General features: G+C 44.0%; 1 protein-coding gene across 7 annotated transcripts in view; it reads left to right on the plus strand.

The window, feature by feature from the left end:
* Positions 1 to 18626, plus strand: part of Dnah2 (dynein axonemal heavy chain 2) — a 109514-nt gene that overhangs the window by 70782 nt on the left and 20106 nt on the right. For 6 of the 7 annotated variants that reach the window (XR_005726477.2, XR_005726476.2, XR_005726475.2 and 3 more), the window contains exons 52-65: positions 1062 to 1250; positions 1447 to 1532; positions 1667 to 1797; positions 1955 to 2104; positions 2418 to 2585; positions 2811 to 2971; positions 3223 to 3362; positions 5259 to 5391; positions 5489 to 5628; positions 7838 to 8048; positions 8250 to 8366; positions 8531 to 8672; positions 9313 to 9482; positions 9617 to 9733. Coding sequence is in view for 4 of the 7 variants with exons in the window: in XM_078042819.1 (XP_077898945.1) it covers positions 1062 to 1250; positions 1447 to 1532; positions 1667 to 1797; positions 1955 to 2104; positions 2418 to 2585; positions 2811 to 2971; positions 3223 to 3362; positions 5259 to 5391; positions 5489 to 5628; positions 7838 to 8048; positions 8250 to 8366; positions 8531 to 8672; positions 9313 to 9482; positions 9617 to 9733 (2055 nt within the window). In the remaining 3 variants the exon portion in view is untranslated. The remainder of the gene's footprint in view (positions 1 to 1061; positions 1251 to 1446; positions 1533 to 1666; positions 1798 to 1954; positions 2105 to 2417; positions 2586 to 2810; positions 2972 to 3222; positions 3363 to 5258; positions 5392 to 5488; positions 5629 to 7837; positions 8049 to 8249; positions 8367 to 8530; positions 8673 to 9312; positions 9483 to 9616; positions 9734 to 18626) is intronic. The other variant, XM_040269376.2, reaches the window with a different exon arrangement.

The following is an 18626-nucleotide window of genomic DNA, read 5'->3' on the forward strand; positions in this document are numbered from 1 at the left end:
TGAGGGAGCAAATTGAGGAGAGGGCTAAGGAGCTCTGAGCAGAGTTGCATTCAGGGAGCTGTGACACAGGGAGGTGGGGCCCTTGTCTTCTGAACCAGGAGAGCTATAGGATGGAGTGTGGCTTACTGGCTCTGGAGTATGGATCCTTGAGGCCCCAATGGGCAGAGAAAGCCTGGGGGCTCAAATAGACTTAGGAAGGTAGATCCTGCAAAGTTGAGAGCTGAAAGCAGCACCAGGATTAGGGTGAGGCATGAGGTGGGTGAGACACTTGCCTCAGTGCAGAATTTAAGGGTCACCAAAACCGAAACAAACAAAAAGTAAGTCTCAAGAGAAATGACATTTAATGCAAAGTGTGTGTGTGTGTGTGTGTGTGTGTGTGTGTGTTTGGTACTGAGTATTGACCCCGGGGTTCCTACCACCGAGCTACATCTCCAGCCTTTTTTATTTTTTATTTTGAAACAGGGTCTCACTACATTGCCTAGGCTGGCCTTGAACTTGTGATCCCCCTGCCTCAACATTCTGAGAAGCTGGGATTACAAGAGTGTGCTACCATGTCTAGCAATATTTGTAAAAACATTAAAATCAATACCAAAAAATCATGATGAAGATACTGAAATTTTATATAAATACAAGATCAGCACAGTGTGGTGCTTAGCCATAGTGAAGCTTAAGGCAAAAGGAGAAATCCATAATACTGATCCAGCCTTTATTTAGAAGATTTGTATTTATTCATCATGGAGATTTTGCATAATTTTTGATTTTTAAATATTGTACTAAATTTCCTCTCTCTCTTTCTTTTTTCTTTGGGGTGCTAGGGATCAAACCAGGGCCCTGTGCATGCTAGGCAAGCATTCTACCACTGAGCTACACCCTTAGCCCAAGATTCATTTCTCTTGATTTCAGAATTTCTAATTTCCTTTTACTTTTTTTGTTGTTGTTCTGTTTTGTTTTGGTGCCCCCTTAAATTCTGCCCATATGGCAAGCCGTGCCCTGCCTCATTCTGCTCCAATCCTGGCCATAGGCCAGAAGCCTTGGAAAGTGAGTCTGAGATCTCTTTCTAGGAGTCCCAGATCATCCGCATATTTGGCACCATGATCAACCAGAAGCTTCAGGACTTTGAGGAAGAGGTGAAACCCATTGGGATCGTGGTGACAGAGGCCACCCTGGATGTGTACAATACGGTGGTACAGCGCTTCCTGCCCACACCTGCCAAGATTCATTACCTCTTTAACCTTCGAGATATCTCCAAGGTAAACATCAGTCTGATCTTGCCTCTTTTATCTCCTTATAGGCATATCTTCTCAAAATAAGCCTTGGAACTTCATAGCAAACTGAACACTCAAAGCCACCCCTTCCTAAAATGCCGTGTTCTCTACCCTTGCAGCCAAAACTCCGACAGGGAATCTGTTTCCTCCCTCCACCCCAACAGTCACTTCTCTTCCCCAGGTATTCCAGGGCATGCTTAGAGCCAACAAGGACTTCCACGATACCAAGTCCAGCATCACACGACTCTGGATTCATGAGTGTTTCAGGTGACAGGAGTGTGTCCGATTTAGGCTTCCTCAACCTTGCTCCTAACCCCTTCCTTCACCTCTGCCCAACTCTCCCTTCTCCAGGGCCATTCTCCTCCTTAGTCTCAGATCTCATCCCAGCTGCCTCCCAACAGAGTCTTCTCTGACCGACTGGTTGATGCAACAGACATGGAAGCCTTTGTGGGCATCATAAGTGACAAACTTGGCTCCTTCTTTGACCTTACATTTCACAATCTCTGTCCCAACAAACGTCCTCCCATCTTTGGTGAGCTGGGAGCTGGGACTGTTGTAGGACTATAGTCTCAGGAGATTGGGGCTGGAGGGAGGGTCACAGGACATGGAGTCCTGATGCCTGAGAACCCTTAGGGGAACTCTGGGGAGGATCAGACGCTGGAGACTGATGTCCTCTTCTCTTGGCCCAGGGGACTTCCTGAAGGAGCCCAAGGTCTATGAAGACCTGACAGATCTGTCGGTACTGAAGGCAGCCATGGAGACTGCATTAAATGAGTACAATCTGTCCCCCACTGTTGTACCAATGCAGCTGGTGCTCTTCCGAGAGGCCATTGAACACAGTAAGCATTTGCTACCCCCAGGCCCTCACCCACTGTTCCAATGAAAGGGAATTTCTAAGAAAATAGATTTTCCTTCCCAGGTCTCTCCCAAACTGGGTCCCAAAAGGTGCCCTGCTTCCTGGCCCCAGATGGCCTTTTGTGGATGGATGTTTCATACACAGGGAGAAGGTTAAAAGTTTCAATTGCTATCCGGTGTTCTCACACCTCTTGGCTCATCCACTTCAGTTTTATGGCTTTTTTATCCCTAGCCAGGGGCTTGGAGGTCCTCTTTTGAGTTTTTCAGCCAATTTATTACCTTCACTTTGGTCCCCAGTCACACGGATCGTGCGGGTGATTGGACAGCCTCGGGGCAACATGCTCTTGGTGGGCATTGGAGGCAGTGGACGCCAGAGTCTAGCCCGCTTGGCCTCATCCATGTGTGATTATGACACCTTCCAGATTGAGGTCACCAAACATTATCGGAAGCAAGAGTTCCGAGATGGTACTGAACAGTTTGGTTTCTGAAACAAAGGGGGGTTGGGGCTTGGAATGATAAATGAGATGCTTCAGTGCCTGCAATGACAAGAGGGGAGAGAGAAAAGCACCTGGCTTGTGTGAGTGTGGGCTGGGGAAGGGTTCCTGAATGTCAGAAAAGGAATCAAGGGCAGAATAGGGAATCTGAAGTGAGTCTGGTCCCTCTCCTCTTCTCCTCCCCTCATCTGGCTAGATATCAAGTGTCTGTATCGCCAGGCTGGGATAGAGCTCAAGACCACGTCCTTCCTTTTTGTGGACACCCAAATTGCTGATGAATCCTTCCTAGAGGACATAAACAACATCCTCAGCTCAGGCGAGGTCCCTAATCTCTACAAGCCTGATGAATTTGAGGAGGTAGGATGCCTTCCACACCATTTGGGTTTTTTGGTCTTCCTAATTAATCTCTGAGGAACTATAGATCCAGAATATGCCTTTGGCAACCCCCACCATCCATTTTATGGGCAGGAGATTAAAGGATGGTTCCTCTTCAGTCATCTTCCCCAAGGAATGATGACTGGGAGGGGCTACTTTACCTCCACCCCTGATCAGTCCAGCCTAATCAGCTGCCCACTGATGCTGCCTCTGACACTGTGTGGCTCCTCCAGATCCAGACGCAGATCATAGATCAGGCCCGGGCTGAGCAAGTGCCTGAGTCCTCAGACAGCCTCTTCGCCTACTTCATCGAGCGTGTGCGGAACAACCTGCACATTGTGCTCTGCCTCAGCCCTGTGGGGGACCCCTTCAGGTGATTCCTCTTATAACCTTCTTCTCCTATGTACCCCAGTACTCCTCACGTGGTCTCCTTCCCTCTTTTGGCCTTCCATGCCTTCTGGAAGTTAAGGTCATGAATAGCAGTATGCTCTCCCACTTGGCTCCACCCCATCTCCTTTCCATAGACTGTGCCTTCTTTCAGGAAATCCCCATGGCTGAGATGGGAGTTCTTCATCCCTTTTGTTAATTATTATTAATTATTAACAATAAATTATTATTCTAATTATTAATTATTAATCAATAGTTAATTGTTATTAATTTATTAATAATAAATTTTATTAATTTGGTTGGTGATTAAAAAATTTTTTTGATTAGTTGTTTTTAATGTTTAAATGTATGTGTGTGCGTGCTTACACACACACACACACACACACACACACACACACACTGCCAGGCATGATGGGGGCACACCTATAATTCCAGTGACTCTGGAAGCTGAAGCAGGAGGATGACAAATTCCAGGCTAGTCTCATCAACTTACTGAGACCTTGTCTCAAATTAAAAATAAAAGGTGTGGGGATGTAGCTCAGTAGTAAAACACCCCTGGGTTCAATCCTCAGTGTTAGAAAGAAAAAAAGAAGAAAGAAAGGGAGGGAGATAGAAGGGAGAGAAAAAAAGGCACAAGTATGTAAAGACAATTTGGGTTACTGTTTTTTGTTTTTCTTTTGTAGCAGTATGTATTGGTAGTGGGATTGAACCCAGAGGTACTCTACTACTGAGCCACATCCCCAGCCCTTTTTAGTTTTTATTTTGAGACAGGGTCTCACTAAGTTGCTTAAACTGACTTTGAACTTGCAATCCTCCTGCCTCAGCCTCCTGGGTCACAGTGATTATAGATACCCATTTTTTAAAATTTTTTTTAGTTTTCAATGGACCTTTATTTTATTTATTGATACGTGGTGCTAAGAATCGAACCCAGTGCCTCACACATGCTAGACAAGCACTCTGTCACTGAGCCACAACCCCAGCCCTAGATACCCATTTGTGCTTTTAATATTATGGCATATGGTGAAGTGATCATGTGCTAAGTGCTATGCTAAGTATTTTACACGTGTTACTTTGTTGAATCCCCCAACAGCCTTAGTTTGTATTATTATGCCTCTTTTAGCAATGAGGAAATTGATGTTCAAAGAGGCTAGATAGATATTTGCTCAAGATTCACGCCTAGCAAGAATGGATCCAAGACTTTCTGGCCCCAGAGCCTGTTTCTTTCTTTTCTTCTTCTCCTTTTCCTTTTGCTCCTCCTTCTTTCTTCCTTTCCTCTCTCTCTCTCTCTCTCTCTCTCTCTCTCTCTCTCTCTCTCTCTCTCTCTCTCTCTCTCTCCCTCTCTTTCTCTTTCTCTTTCTTTCTTTTTTTGATACCAGGGATTGAACTCAGGGGCACTAAACCACTAATCCACATCCCTGGCCCTATTTTGTATTTTATTTAGAGACAGTGTCTCACTGAGTGGCTTAGTACCTTGATTTTTGCTGAGGCTGGTTTTGAACCCACAATACTCGTACCTCAGCCTCCCAAGCTGCTGGAACTACAGGCGTGCACCACTGTGCCTGGCTCTTTCTTTCTTTCTTTTGAGACAAGGTCTCACTAAGTTGCTTAGGGTCTGGCTAAGATGCTGAGGCTGGCCTTGAACTTGGCAATTCTCCTGTCTCAGCCTCCCGAGTCACTGGGATTACAGGTGTGCATTACAGCACCTGACTCAGAGCCTGTTTCTAAATGCCATGCTGGACTAGCTCTGAGGGGACCAAATTTGCAAGAGGATAGGTGTTTAAGTTCCTGGAAAGCAAGGGGATATTGTTCAGCTTTAAACCCAGGAGCTGGAGGCTACATTGCAAATAGGCTTGATTGTCTCTAAAAACCCTTCCTTCCTCAGGAACTGGATCCGCCAGTACCCAGCCTTGGTGAATGGTACAACCATCAACTGGTTCTCAGAGTGGCCCCAAGAGGCCTTGCTAGAGGTGGCTGAGAAGTACCTCGTGGGAGTGGACCTGGGGACACAGGAAAATGTGAGTCTTTCCTCCTCCTCTCTCTCATTACACCCCTGACCTGCCTCCCACTTCACCTCCATCTCTTTTGTCTTTCATTCTCTGTTCTTGGCCTCAGATCCACAGGAAGGTGGCCTGGATCTTTGTCACTATGCACTGGTCAGTGGCTAGGTATTCTCAGAAGATGCTGTTGGAACTGCGGAGATACAACTATGTCACACCCACCAACTACCTGGAACTGGTGTCTGGATACAAGAAGTATGAAGAAGAGCAGGTGGTGGAGGGCCAGGAGCCTTATGAGGGAAACTGGCAAAATGATGTCATAGGAAATATTCAGGAACTGGCCAAGGGGACCAGCTTGGGGACCTGGGGGCCAAGATAGGATGATCAGATGCAAAGGGTCTTAGTTCTGCCCCAGAAGTTAATATGAGAGAGAGGTGGGGCTTAAATGGGAGGGCTGCTGCTAGAGTGCCCTGGTTGTGTTCCCCAGGCTCTGAACCCTCTCTACATCCTCTCTGCCCTTATTTTCTGGACAATGTTTCTCTTTTTCTGAACATAATATGATTGGAATATTGCTACCATATACCTAGTCTTTTCACCTCTGCCTTTGATGTCTTCTAGACTTGCTGCCTGCATGGGGCAGGCAGCAAAAACAAACTATGTTCCCTCTTACACTCAACACAGTACTTTACAACTGTAAATTGCATTGGGTTTCCCCCACATACCTAGCAGTTTTCCAGTGGACACAGGCTGCGGGGGGGGGGGGGGGGAGGTCTTACAATCCAGCTCAGTCTTGATGCTGTCTACCTTCAATTAGAATCAGATCCCACAGGTTAAGATCTCAGTTCCACAAAACTGTTCCTTACTTCATATGCCAGTCCCAAGCCTCAGATTGTTTTCACCTCAGCTTCTTACCAGCTGACTCTAAATCATGGCTTCCCTGACCTCCTAGCATGGCTCAGAGAACTCAGGAATTTGCTACGTAGGATATTTTTATTGGTGCATTATAATTATACATAATACAAAGTATATTTTAAAGGATATGTGTGAACATAGGGTGAGGTTCCGAAGGAACTGGAACACAGGAGCATCTGTCCACATGGAGCCAGGGCACGTCACTTTCCCAGTACACGGATGTTCACCAGCCTGATAGCTCTCTGAGCCCTCCCTCTTGGGTTTTATGGAGGCTTCAATTCATAGCCAGGACTGATTAACTCATTTGCCACTGGTGATCATCTCAACCTTCAGCCCCTCTCCACTTGGAGGCCAGGGGGTGAGGCTGGAAGTTCCAATCTTCTAATCACAGGATTGATTCCCTGGCAGCCAGCCCCTAACCTGAGGCTATCCACAAGCCCCCAGTTAATCTCACTAGCATACAAAAGACACATTACATTGAAGAGTCCAAGGGTTTTAGAAGCTGTATGCCATATGGACTATATAAATATATATCTTATTTTAAAGCACAATATCATACCAAAGTTCCCAACAGTTTTTTATTTATTAAGTTGCTGAGTGTCTTTTCATATACAAAGCACAATAATTTGCTTTGAAGAATATGATAAATGTAAAAGAAAAACCACCCATTTATTGGATTCAATATTTTAATTAAGGTGAAAAAAAGCCTTTTTTTATGGTACTGGGATTTAATCCAAGGGTACTTTACCACTGAGCCATACCCCACAGCCTCCCACATGGCAGGGATTATAGGTGTGCACCACCATGCCTGTCTAGAAAAAAAGTTATTTGTAATAATGTGATAATGATAGTCAATTCATTCACTCATTTACTGTGTATTTTTGAGCACCTACTATATGTTAGGCACTATTTTAGATACTTGTAAGATGCCAGAGATTCTGCCATCTCTGGGGACCTAGGCTTACATTCTACCTTCTGTTTTCTATTTGTCATTCATTGTGATAAGCCCTTGGGCTACATTTTCACCTAGTCAAGAGAATACCCATGAAGTTATTTTTTTGCCCTGAAGAATGTCGAAAACTTGAGACACTTTGAAAAATCCAGATTTCTAGCTTCTCTTTAAACATCAGAAATGGTGGCAATCCTAAGCTCCCATTCATTTCCAGTGCGGGGGGCGGGGACAGGTTGGAGTGAGGAATGACTGCTCCCTTTGGGGGATTCATGTTTTCGGGTTCACTGCAGCTCACCTGCCTACTACATACTGGGGAACGGGGGAGATTCTCAAAGAGAGAAAGTAGTGTGATGGAAATCATCTTTAACATGATAATTTTGAAAGTGGTATATAGAATAACTCAAAGGACAAGGAGACAGACTGGTTGGGAAGCTGTTGGCAACCATCCAGGCAGGAAAGGATAAGAAACCGGGTGGTGGGGTTGATGGTAGCAACAGAAAAATAACAGGGTCCAAGACACACAGGAAAGGAAGATGATGTAAGCACCCCCTTCCTGGGACCCCAGCTTTTCCACACATCTTATCCCGCTCTCACCCCCAGGCTGCTGGGAGAAAAAAGGCAGGAGCTACTGGACCAAATCAATAAGCTGCGGACGGGATTGTCTAAGATTGATGAAACTAGGGAAAAGGTGGAAGTGTTGTCCTTGGAGCTGGAAGAGGCCAAGAGAAAGGTGGCTGAGTTCCAGAAGCAGTGTGAGGAGTACCTGGTCATTATTGTGCAACAGAAACGGGAAGCAGATGAACAGCAGAAGGTCCCAGCCCTGCCCCTTGTGCCCCATTCCTCCAGGGTCCTCTGGGAAGAGGCTTTGGAGTCCCCATCAGTGGCTGCACTAGAGAATACTCCTTCCACTTTGGAAATTTTGTTTAGTTTTCTCTTTCACCCTTCCTACCCCGTCACCCCTACCTTTCCCCAAAGCAAACACAAGACCCCCTGGTTCTCTTTTTATCCTTAGGCTGTAACAGCCAACAGTGAGAAGATTGCTATTGAGGAAGTCAAGTGTCAGCAGCTGGCTGACAATGCCCAGAAGGATCTAGAGGAGGCATTGCCTGCTCTGGAAGAGGCCATGCGGGTACCAGGGGCTGGTGCCAGGATATGTGCTGGGAGTGGGATAGAGGCTGGCCTTTGTCTCAAAGTCCCTGGGAAAGTAGGAAGAAGTGGTTCCTCAGTTAGGCCCTGTATCTTACTGCCTGAGTTGACTCTGGCCCAGCTCCCTGAGTGAACCCCTTTTCCCAGGCCCTGGAATCTCTGAACAAGAAGGATATAGGCGAGATCAAGTCTTACGGACGGCCCCCTGCCCAAGTGGAGATAGTGATGCAGGCAGTCATGATTCTTCGGGGCAATGAGCCCACATGGGCAGAGGCCAAGCGGCAGCTAGGTAAGCAAGAGAACCAGAAGGCAATTGGCTTCTGTTCACCCAGTGTTCATTTATCCACTGCTGTGCATCAGAAAGAGCAATAGATGAGGCATCATACTCACCCTCAAGGGCATAGAGCGAAAGAGGAAAGAGAAGATGTAAATATCAGTTAGGATTCTTTGGTTATAAGTAAAAGAAACAGCTATCTTACTATAAACAAACAACAACAAAAAGATTGTCATAAAAAATATAGGAATGTATTGCAGAATCCAAGAACAGGAATATCTTTGGCATCCCCTCCTCCACCCCAAGGGGACAAGAATCAGGGAAGGAGAAATAGACTCTTTTCATTCAGTGTTTTTTTTTTTTCTGCCCTGGAAGAAAATGCAAACCACATAGAAAGAAGGGTGTGTAGGCCTCAGTGTTTTAAAGGTAAGTGATAGGAGATAAGGCTGGGGAGACTGTGGTGGCCCTAGGGGCTGCGAGGTTACTAAAGAAGGGAGCAAGGCCAGAGAAGTGAACTAGGGAGGAGGTCAGATATCTTGGCCTTGGGAACTGAGCCCAGGAGAAGCCTGGCTATGCCTAAGTAGTGGCAGTAAAGCGTGACACTGAGGATGAGGTTAAGCCTCTTGCTGAGGCCCTTACATCTGTCACCCCACAGGGGAACAGAACTTCATCAAGTCCCTGATCAACTTTGATAAAGACAATATCTCAGATAAAGTGCTGAAGAAGATCGGGGCCTACTGTGCCCAGCCTGACTTCCAGCCTGACATCATTGGCCGTGTCGCCCTGGCCGCCAAGTCCCTTTGCATGTGGGTGCGGGCCATGGAGGTGAGCTGTGGTTGAGGTGGCTGGAGGCAGGCCCTGGAGAAAGCTGGGGGGGGGCAGCAGACCCAGACAGAGGGAGGCTCCCCTGTGTGTGAGTGGGTTGGTGGGTGACCCTCAGCCTGATTCTCTCCCTGCAGCTTTATGGACGGCTGTATCGGGTGGTGGAGCCCAAGAGGATCCGAATGAATGCTGCCCTAGCCCAGCTTCAGGAGAAGCAAGCCGCCCTTGCTGAGGCCCAGGAGAAGCTGCGGGAGGTGAGCCTCACTCCTGTTTTTTTCCACAGGTGTCTCTCACTCTGATTTCTGGAACACTTCCCCATCTGATTCCACCCCGCTCTCCTGCGACCTGTGTTTCCCCAGTCCTGTCCCCCTCCCACTATATGCCCTGTTTACATTGGGCTGCCTCTGGCTCAGAAAGCTGAGCCAGTTGCAGTGTTGAAAAGGCTCAAAGGGCACTGTCACCCAGGAAGTCCTTTCAGAGATCCACTTGGAATCACTGGCCTCTGTCACAGTGTTTGGAGATAGGCCCTGGGTTATTGACTGATAAAATCTGTAGGGAAAATCAGTCTTTGCCTGGAGAAGAATGGAAGGAGGGAGAGAGAGAGAGAGAGAGAGAGAGAGAGAGAGAGAGAGAGAGAGAGAGAGAGAGAGAGAGAGAGAACCATTTCCATGGCCCTGGCACATGTGAGGATACCTGTGCCTGTGCTTGGGTAGGGCTGTGGCTGTGTCAGATGCCAAGGGGATTAGACAACCCTGACGGTGATTTCCTACAAGATGTACAGACAAGTAACTCTCAAACCAGGCATAATGGTCAAATGCTTTTACCAGAGTAATTCAAGCTTGGTGTGATGGTACACATCTATAATCCCAACTACCTGGGGGGCTGGGGCAGGAGGATCCCAAGTTCAAGGCCCCAGGGGCTGCAAGTTTACAGGGGCTACACCTTCATTATGTAACCATTCTCCCTTTGATGGACAAGATTGTTTCCAATCTTTTGATCTTCACTATCCTCTAATTTTGTTGATGCTATCTTTATAACATTTTAAAAATATTTTTAGTTGTAGATGGACACAATACCTTTGTTTTTATGCAGTGCTGAGGATCAAACCCAGTACCTCACACATGCTAGGCAAGCACTACCACTGAGCCACAGTCTGGTCAACTTAGCCTGTCCTAAGATTTAAATAAACAAACAAACAAACAAACAAACAAAGAACCAGAGATGTAGCTGAGGGTAGAGCACAATATATGTGAGACCCTGGGTTCCATCTTTAGCACCACCAAAACAACAACAACAACAACAACAAATGTAAACAAAAAACCCTCAGGGACTGGGATTGTGGCTCAGTGGTAGAGCACTCACCTAGCATGCATGAGGCACTGGGTTCCATCCTCAGCACTACATAAAAATAAAATAAAGATATTGTGTCCACCTAAAACTAAAAAATAAATAATAAAAAAAGCTCTCAGAATTCTGCCAGTCTATCATTTGATTTTTCTACTATTGACTTAATAGATAATACAACTATATGGCTAAAGTAATACAGCCACATGGTTTGAAATTCAAAAGGCCCAAAAGAATATCCGATAAGAAGTCTCCTTCCCACTTCTGCTCTGTAGCACCCACTTTCCCCCAATGATAGCAATTGATATTACAAATTCTTGTTCCAAAGGTGTCTAAGCTTATATAAGTAAATACATATATTTCTTTTTCTTTTTTTTCTTACATTATACACACTAGTCCAAACCTTACTATTTTATTTACCTATAAACTGAAGATTTGTTTTATATCAACATATTACAGAATTTCTCTCTCTTTTTATTGCTGCATGATATCCCAATGGATAGTTACACCATCATTTATGTAACCTTTCTCCCTTTGATGGACAAGATTGTTTCCAATCTTTTGATCTTCACTATCCTCTAATTTTGTTGATGTTATCTTTATATAGTCATTTAAAAAAATTTTAACTGTAGATGGATACAATACCTTTATTTTTATGCGGTGCTGAGGATCAAACCCAGTACCTCACACATGCTAGGCAAGCACTACCACCCACAATCCCAGCTGGTCATACACCTTCAAATACTTCAAAACATTTGGAAAACATCTGATCCAACTTTCTCAAATGGGCTGACCAGCCCGAGGCTTAGTGAGATGAAGTACCTTGCCTAGGTCACTGGCTATTTCCTGACAGAGCAGGGGTTCGACCTCATGTTTCCAACTCCATGGTACACTGCCCAGGGTTTGTTCCTGTCTTTTATTGCAGTAGGAGTCTTTATTGTCAGAAGTAGAGCTACCCTTAGGCCTCTTCTGGTCCTGCCTGTGCAGAGAACCCTACCAGGCCAGGTAAACAGGCTTGTGTCTGTACCTGCTCCTCCACTGCTCCATTCCTGCCTACACTGGCCCCTCCCGACCTCTCAGGAAATCTTCACTCTTTTTACTCTCTCTTTTCTGAGAGTGAATAGTCACAGGTGTGGCAATTCATTTGGAAAGATTTCTCATTCAGATGAATCATATCCTGGGCTAACTAATTAGGGGTTGTTCCCTTTGCATGTGAAAAGATGAGACCTCTGAAGTAAACTGCCAACAGTTCATTCATTGGACAAGCGCGCTCAGTGTTAGGTCTCTTGGTGGAGGATCCATTTATACCCAAGAATCCCTAATTGATAAGAGTATGCAGACAGGAGATCTGGGCGCAGTGGGATGTACCTGTTGAACTAGCTACTTGGGAGGCTGAGGCAGGAGGATCACTTGAGCTCAGGGATTCAAGGCCAGCCTGGGCAACATAGCAAAACCCCATCTCAAAACAAAATAGATCAAAACAAAAAGAGTTTAGGCAGACAGAACCTAATGTTCTCCCCATTACTGATAAAAGGCTGTATAGTTTAAGAACCAAATGCATCTTTTAGCAGAATCTAAGATCTAGGACTGTGCCAATACTAGAGCCCCACCCCAGGCCCATCAAGTAATAATCCCTGAAAGAGCCTAGGAATCTTCATTTTAAGAGCTTCCCTGTTAGAGCCAACCAGGGATAGGAACACAGTGCTAGGGCCCCGCTAGACTACATATCAATGCCAATCCTGAATGAACAGTTAATACTTACTTGTTTGGGGTCATGAAAATATATTTTCCCCAATTAAAAAAAATTTAGTTGTATATGGACACATTATGTTTATTTTATTTTTATGTGGTGCCAGGGATTGAACCCAGTGCCTCATGCATGCTAGGAGAGCACTCTACCACTAAGCCACAAACCCAGGCCCCCAATTTTTAAAAAATAATTCAGTCCTTTATTTTAACTGTATGACACTTTACAAAACTACTTTCACTTGTTGTTGTTGTTGTTTTACCAAACCTATTGGGGCCCCCTGGTTTCGAGGATCTCACAGAGATACAAGCTTGCAGGCTTTGCTTCAATCTGCAAAGACTACCATGCTTGAAAACTGAGAGAATTATTACAGAGTCCGAGAGCATGTGTGTGGTAAGGGTTCCATCTGCATTCTCTACAGCAGTTCTCCCCTGTTAATGCTCAAGGTCTTCTCTTTGAATGAATAAGAAGCCTTCAATTTCATGAAGGTAGTAAGTCTTGGTTAAACACTAAGCACCTTCTTTCCCCTTTTGAGTCCAAACACACACAAGTAACAACGTAATGAAGACAGTGAAAAATCTACACGCCGTTAGTTCTGCATATACTAGCTGGCAGACTTTTTGCACAATACTGAATCGCACCAAATCTCTGTTTCCTCATCTCCAAAATAGGTTTATCGTGATAGATTTCTTCTTCATGACGTTATGAGATTTTATTTAAATTCCATGATAACCAATGTGCAATATTTGCACTAAATAAATAAGTGGTAGCTATTATGATCATCAATATTACAGATTACAATATGCCAGGCCTCTGAATACTCTAAAGCTTTTGTACTAGATATGATCTAATCTGTTGTTTTACATTGAAACTTTGAATTTAATTCCAGATGTTATTTGCCCAGGGAAGGGCTAATAAATAATAAATAAACATACTATTTTGTCTAAGATTGGGGAGGTCACAGTTCCTAAATACCCAAGCCCAATTTTGATAAGCAGCAAGGGTTACAAACCACTGGCTTAGAGATTGCCCCCAGAAGGCTCTGAGATGGATCAGAACAGGATCTTAATCTACTTCAAGGCACCTGTAGCCCCAGTGTTGAAAATTCACTTTCATTCCTATTTTCCATTCCAAATTATGTTTGGTCACATGGTTCAACATAGTATATCCAGAGGTTGGCAGTATGTCTAAATGACAACATTGAAGCAGCAAATCTAATATTCTGTCCATTGGCACCTAAAATGACCTAACCCTGCTTCTACCTCATCAGCAATAACGGCTGTGGTTCTATATTGTTGCTCTAGCGGTCTTTATCCTGAGATTTCCCCTTCTGTGTTAAGGTCACCCTTAATATTTCTTCCCTTTGCCCAGGGCAAAGTGATCCAAGCCCAGTTTCCTTGAAGCTGCCCTGCTTCAAACTGTGCTGCCTCTGTAGAAGCAGCACTCACCTGTGAACAAAGCCGAAGTCCCCTGCCAAGGTCAAATAACACATGGTTGGCATAAAGCCTTCTGCTCTGGCTACGTGGTTAAAGGTCAACCCCATATGATCTCATACAAGCCTCTACAGACCACTTTAGTCCAGACAACTGTGCACACCTACAAATTCTAGCCCCAAGCAAATCTTCTCAGTGGGTTTTTTTTTCTGGTTTGCAGATATATTCTTGAGAAGATCCAACTAGTAGCCAGATTCTATGCCTCGGTTCTAAACAAATTGAGAAGCAGTTTGATAGCACATGATAGCATGTGCCTATAGTTCCAGTTACTCGGGGAGACTGAGGCAGGAATGTCACCTGGGCCCAAGAGTCTGGGGCCAACTTGGGCAAGATTCCATTTCAAAACAAAACCAAACAAACAAACAAAAATAAAGAAAAAAAAAAGTTTGGCCAAAATGTCCCCTTTATAACCTGTAGGAACACAAGTTGAAGGATATAACATCTGTAGGCAAGTGGCCCCACTGGTAGTAGCCCCAAATTTTAGATGGAATTGCCTGATCTTAGGCAGTGCTGAGCTGGGCAGGCCCCCCACACCCTGATGGAGCTGGGGGGAACTTGTACTTTCTGTGTTCTGCTCATTCCTAAAATGAAAGTGAGTTTATTTGAACATCCTTAGTTTATTCTTCCCAGTTTCAATTAGAGCAGTCCTATGCCTTTCCTGAAGAAGGTGTAAGTGAGTAAAAGGGTGGAAGAAGTCTTCCAATAAGCAAGGGAACACGATAAAAAATTGTAACAAGCTGAGTGTGGTGGCACGCACTTGTGATCCCAGTGACTCAGAGAGGCAGGAGCGTTGTAAGTTCAAGGCCAGACTGGGCAACTTAGCGAGATCCTGTCTCAAAAAAGAAAAAGGACTTGGGGTTCAGCTCAGAGGTAGGGCTCAATCCCCAGTACAAAATCAGTCCTCCATGCTTATCTCCAAGCTGGTTACAAAGGTTGAATGTCACAATGCCATTACAAATACAAACAAAATATGATCCCAGAGAAGGGAAAACATTACATCAGTTTACAGAAAAGAATGCAAACTTAATCTAATTGGTACCATCAGAATGAAGAAATCATATACACAAAACAAGGATTGGAATGGTAAGAGGGAAAGTCCAAACAGAGAGAAAGAAAAATTTGTGGGAAAAATTTCCCCCGACAGTGCTGGGGATGGAACCCAGGGCATTTGCACATGCTAGTCAAGTGCTCTACTACTGAATTATATCCCCAACCCCTATGGGATATTTTAATATTATTGAAGTATGACATCCAAAAGAAGAGTGGCAAAATAGTGTCAACGAATATAATATAAAAAGACAGAAAATATGATAGGGATATGAGAGACAATCCAACCAATGAGAATTTCTGAAAGAAAAATACAGAATCAAGGGTAACATAGAAATATTTAGCAATCGGTTTGAGTGTACATGACTGATTCAAGTATGCCTGGGTCAGAAGCAACTGAGTCAGACACTGGTGCTCAGCATCTGGGCATCTGCTCAGATCATGATACCACCAACACTGCTTGTGACATTCAACTTTTGGAATCTGCCTGGATACAAAACATGAGGACTCATCTTACACTCCGAATGTAGGTGTGGTCAACCCTGACAATGTAAAAATGAAAGTACAGCTGAAAAAGTTGAAGGGGGTTCAGGGGTTGGTGAGGGAAAGAATAGGCAATACTCCTGAAGCTGAAGGGTTTTTTTGTTTGTTTGTTTGTTTTGAATATGTACATATGTGTGTGTGTATTTTTAGTTGTAGATGGACACAATACCTTTATTTATTAATTTATTTATTTTTATGTGGTGCTGAGGATCGAACCCAGGGCCTCACACATGCAAGGCAAATGCTCTACCACTGAGCTACAATCCTAGCCCCAAGGTTTTATGATGCTGGGGACTAAACCTAGGGCCTTGTGTATACTAAGCATATACTATACCACTGAGCTATATTCTCAACCCCATAAACTGAGGGTTTTTTTTTGTATTTTTATGGGGATTGAACCCAGGGGCACTTAACCACTAAACCATATTCCCAGCCCTTTTTTGTATTTTTTAAAATTTAGAGACAGGGTCTTGCTAAGTTGCTTAAGGCGTTGCTACGTTTCTAAGGCTGGCTTTGAACTCGTGTGATCCTCTTGCCTCATCCTCTTGAGCCACTGGAATTATAGGCATGCACCACCATGCCCAGATAAACTAAAGTTTTCAACGTTATTTAAAGCGAAAAAGGTAACCAGTAGAAACCAGGTATGGTGGTGCATGCCAAGCCCAGCTACTGGGAATGCTGAGGTAGGAGATTACAAGTTCTAGGCTAGCCTAGGCAACTTAGCAAGACCCTGTCTCAAAAAAATAAAAAGGACTAGGATTGTACCTCTGGGGTAAAGCAGCCCTAGGATCAATCTCTAGTACCAAAATAAATAAATAGGCTGGGAATGGGGACTGGGGCTGTAGCTCAGTGGTAGAGTGTTTGCCTCACACGTGTGAAGCACTGGGTTCAATCCTCAGCACCACATAAAAAAAAAAATATATATATATATATATATATATATATATATAGAGAGAGAGAGAGAGGGAGAGAGAGAGATTGATTGTATCTATCTACTAGAAAATACTTGAAAAAAAAAAGCTGGGAATGTAACTCAGTGGTAGAGTGTCTCTGAGTTCAATCCCCAGTCCTGGTGGGAGAAGAAAAGATAACCAGTAGAAGAACTAAAACTATTAGTAAAGAGAAAGGAGAGTGGTATGGAGGTATAAGGCCCTGGGTTCAATAATATAAATTAATATGTGAGGAAAAGCAGTATTAAATATACTCTTGTGTGTATAGAAGACCTTTGGAAGGAGATAAAGAAGCGGGTTACATTGGCTGCCTCTAGAGAAGAGGTCTGGGTAGGTGGAAGGTAGGAACAAGATCTGGAGAAAGACTTTCCTGGTCCTGGTGTTCTGTGCCTTTTGAATTTTTAAATTTCTATTCACAGAGTAAACAATTAAACGTAAAAAGAAAAAGCAGTATAAAGGTGTGCTTAGGCATGTTCAAGGATATTTATTATACAGCATGCTGAATAATAGAAGGTTAGAAAAAGACAAATGTGTCTCCATAGATTGGTTAACAAGTTATGGATCAATCACAAGAATTTTTTTTTTTTTTTTTTTTTTTTGCAGCTGTTAAAAAGAATGAGGCAGGGGTGGGGGAGGGCACAGCTCAGTGGTGAGAGCAGCGCTTGCATAGAATGCACAAGGCCCTGGATTCTGTCCCCAGCACTGAAAAAACAAATAAGAACACCCCCCAAATAGTAAAGTAATCTGGGCACTGTGATCCGTGCATGTAATCCCAGTAACTCAAGAGGCTGAGGCAGGAGAATAGCAAGTCCAAGGCCAGCCTGTGCAAATTAGCAAGACTCTGTCTCAAAATAAAAATAAAGAGGGTGAGAATGTAGCTCACTGATAGAGCACCCCTGCGTTCAATCCCCAGTACCACATTAAAAAGAGAAAAGATTAAAATAAAAAAAAATAAATAAAAAGGAGCAAAGTGCAGAACAGTATCATAGTGTGTAACCATTTATTTAGAATTCTATCCATTTGGGTCTGGGCAGTGTGGGACATACCTGTAATCCCAGCCACTAAAGAGGCTGAGGCAGAAGGATCCCAAATTGAAGATAAGCCTCAGCAACTTAGCAAGGCCCTGTCTCTAAATTTATTTATTTGTGCTTGTGCTTTCATACTGTTTGCTTATGTGGGCAATGTGCTACAATCCACATTTATTCTCATATACAACAACCCAGACAAGGCTCCAGAGGGTTGAAACTCACTTGGTATCACTCCTTCCTCAGTCTCCTGAGGAGCTGGGATTACAGACACGTGCCACCATGCCCATTTCTTATAACAGGTTTTTCATTTTGTGCGTATATATCTCATAAAAAAACCCAGAAAAGATAACAAGGCCACATGCAAACTAAACAAAATATAGAACTATCAAGTGGTATGGATGCCTCCCCAGAGACATATCTCCACAGGAAGTCAAATTACTATCAGAATGTTGCTGATGAGAGTGGCCTTAGTACAGGAAGGGATCACATGATCCTGGTGACAGGCCTCTCAGTGCAAAAGCCACCAGATGCATGCTCCATCAGGGCTAGACCTGACATGTTTAAGGGGCCAGGACACCTTCTACTGTGGGGGCCCCCATACAGCTGGCATTCCCTCTGAATGGTCCAGCTGACTATGCCCACTCTGGGTGATACTTTCTTTCTTTCTTTTTCTTTTATTTTTTTGTAGTGCTGGGGATTGAACTCCCATGCATGCTGGGTAAACAATCTATCACTGAGCTGTATCTCTTAGCCTAACACCTTTCTTTCTTTCTTTTCTTTCTTTCTTTCCTTTCTTTCTTTCTTTCTTTCTTTCTTTCTTTCTTTCTTTCTTTCTTTCTTTCTTTCTTTCTTTCTTTTCTTTCTACATAATACCTGTATTTTTATTTATTTATTTTTATGTGGTGCAGAAGATCGAACCCAGTGCCTCATAAGTGCTAGGCAAGCACTCTACCACTGAGCTACAACCCTAGCCCAGACACTTTTTTTCTTTAGAC

This window comes from Ictidomys tridecemlineatus, chromosome 3 (genome assembly GCF_052094955.1).
Source record: "Ictidomys tridecemlineatus isolate mIctTri1 chromosome 3, mIctTri1.hap1, whole genome shotgun sequence".
Taxonomy (NCBI): domain Eukaryota; kingdom Metazoa; phylum Chordata; class Mammalia; order Rodentia; family Sciuridae; genus Ictidomys; species Ictidomys tridecemlineatus.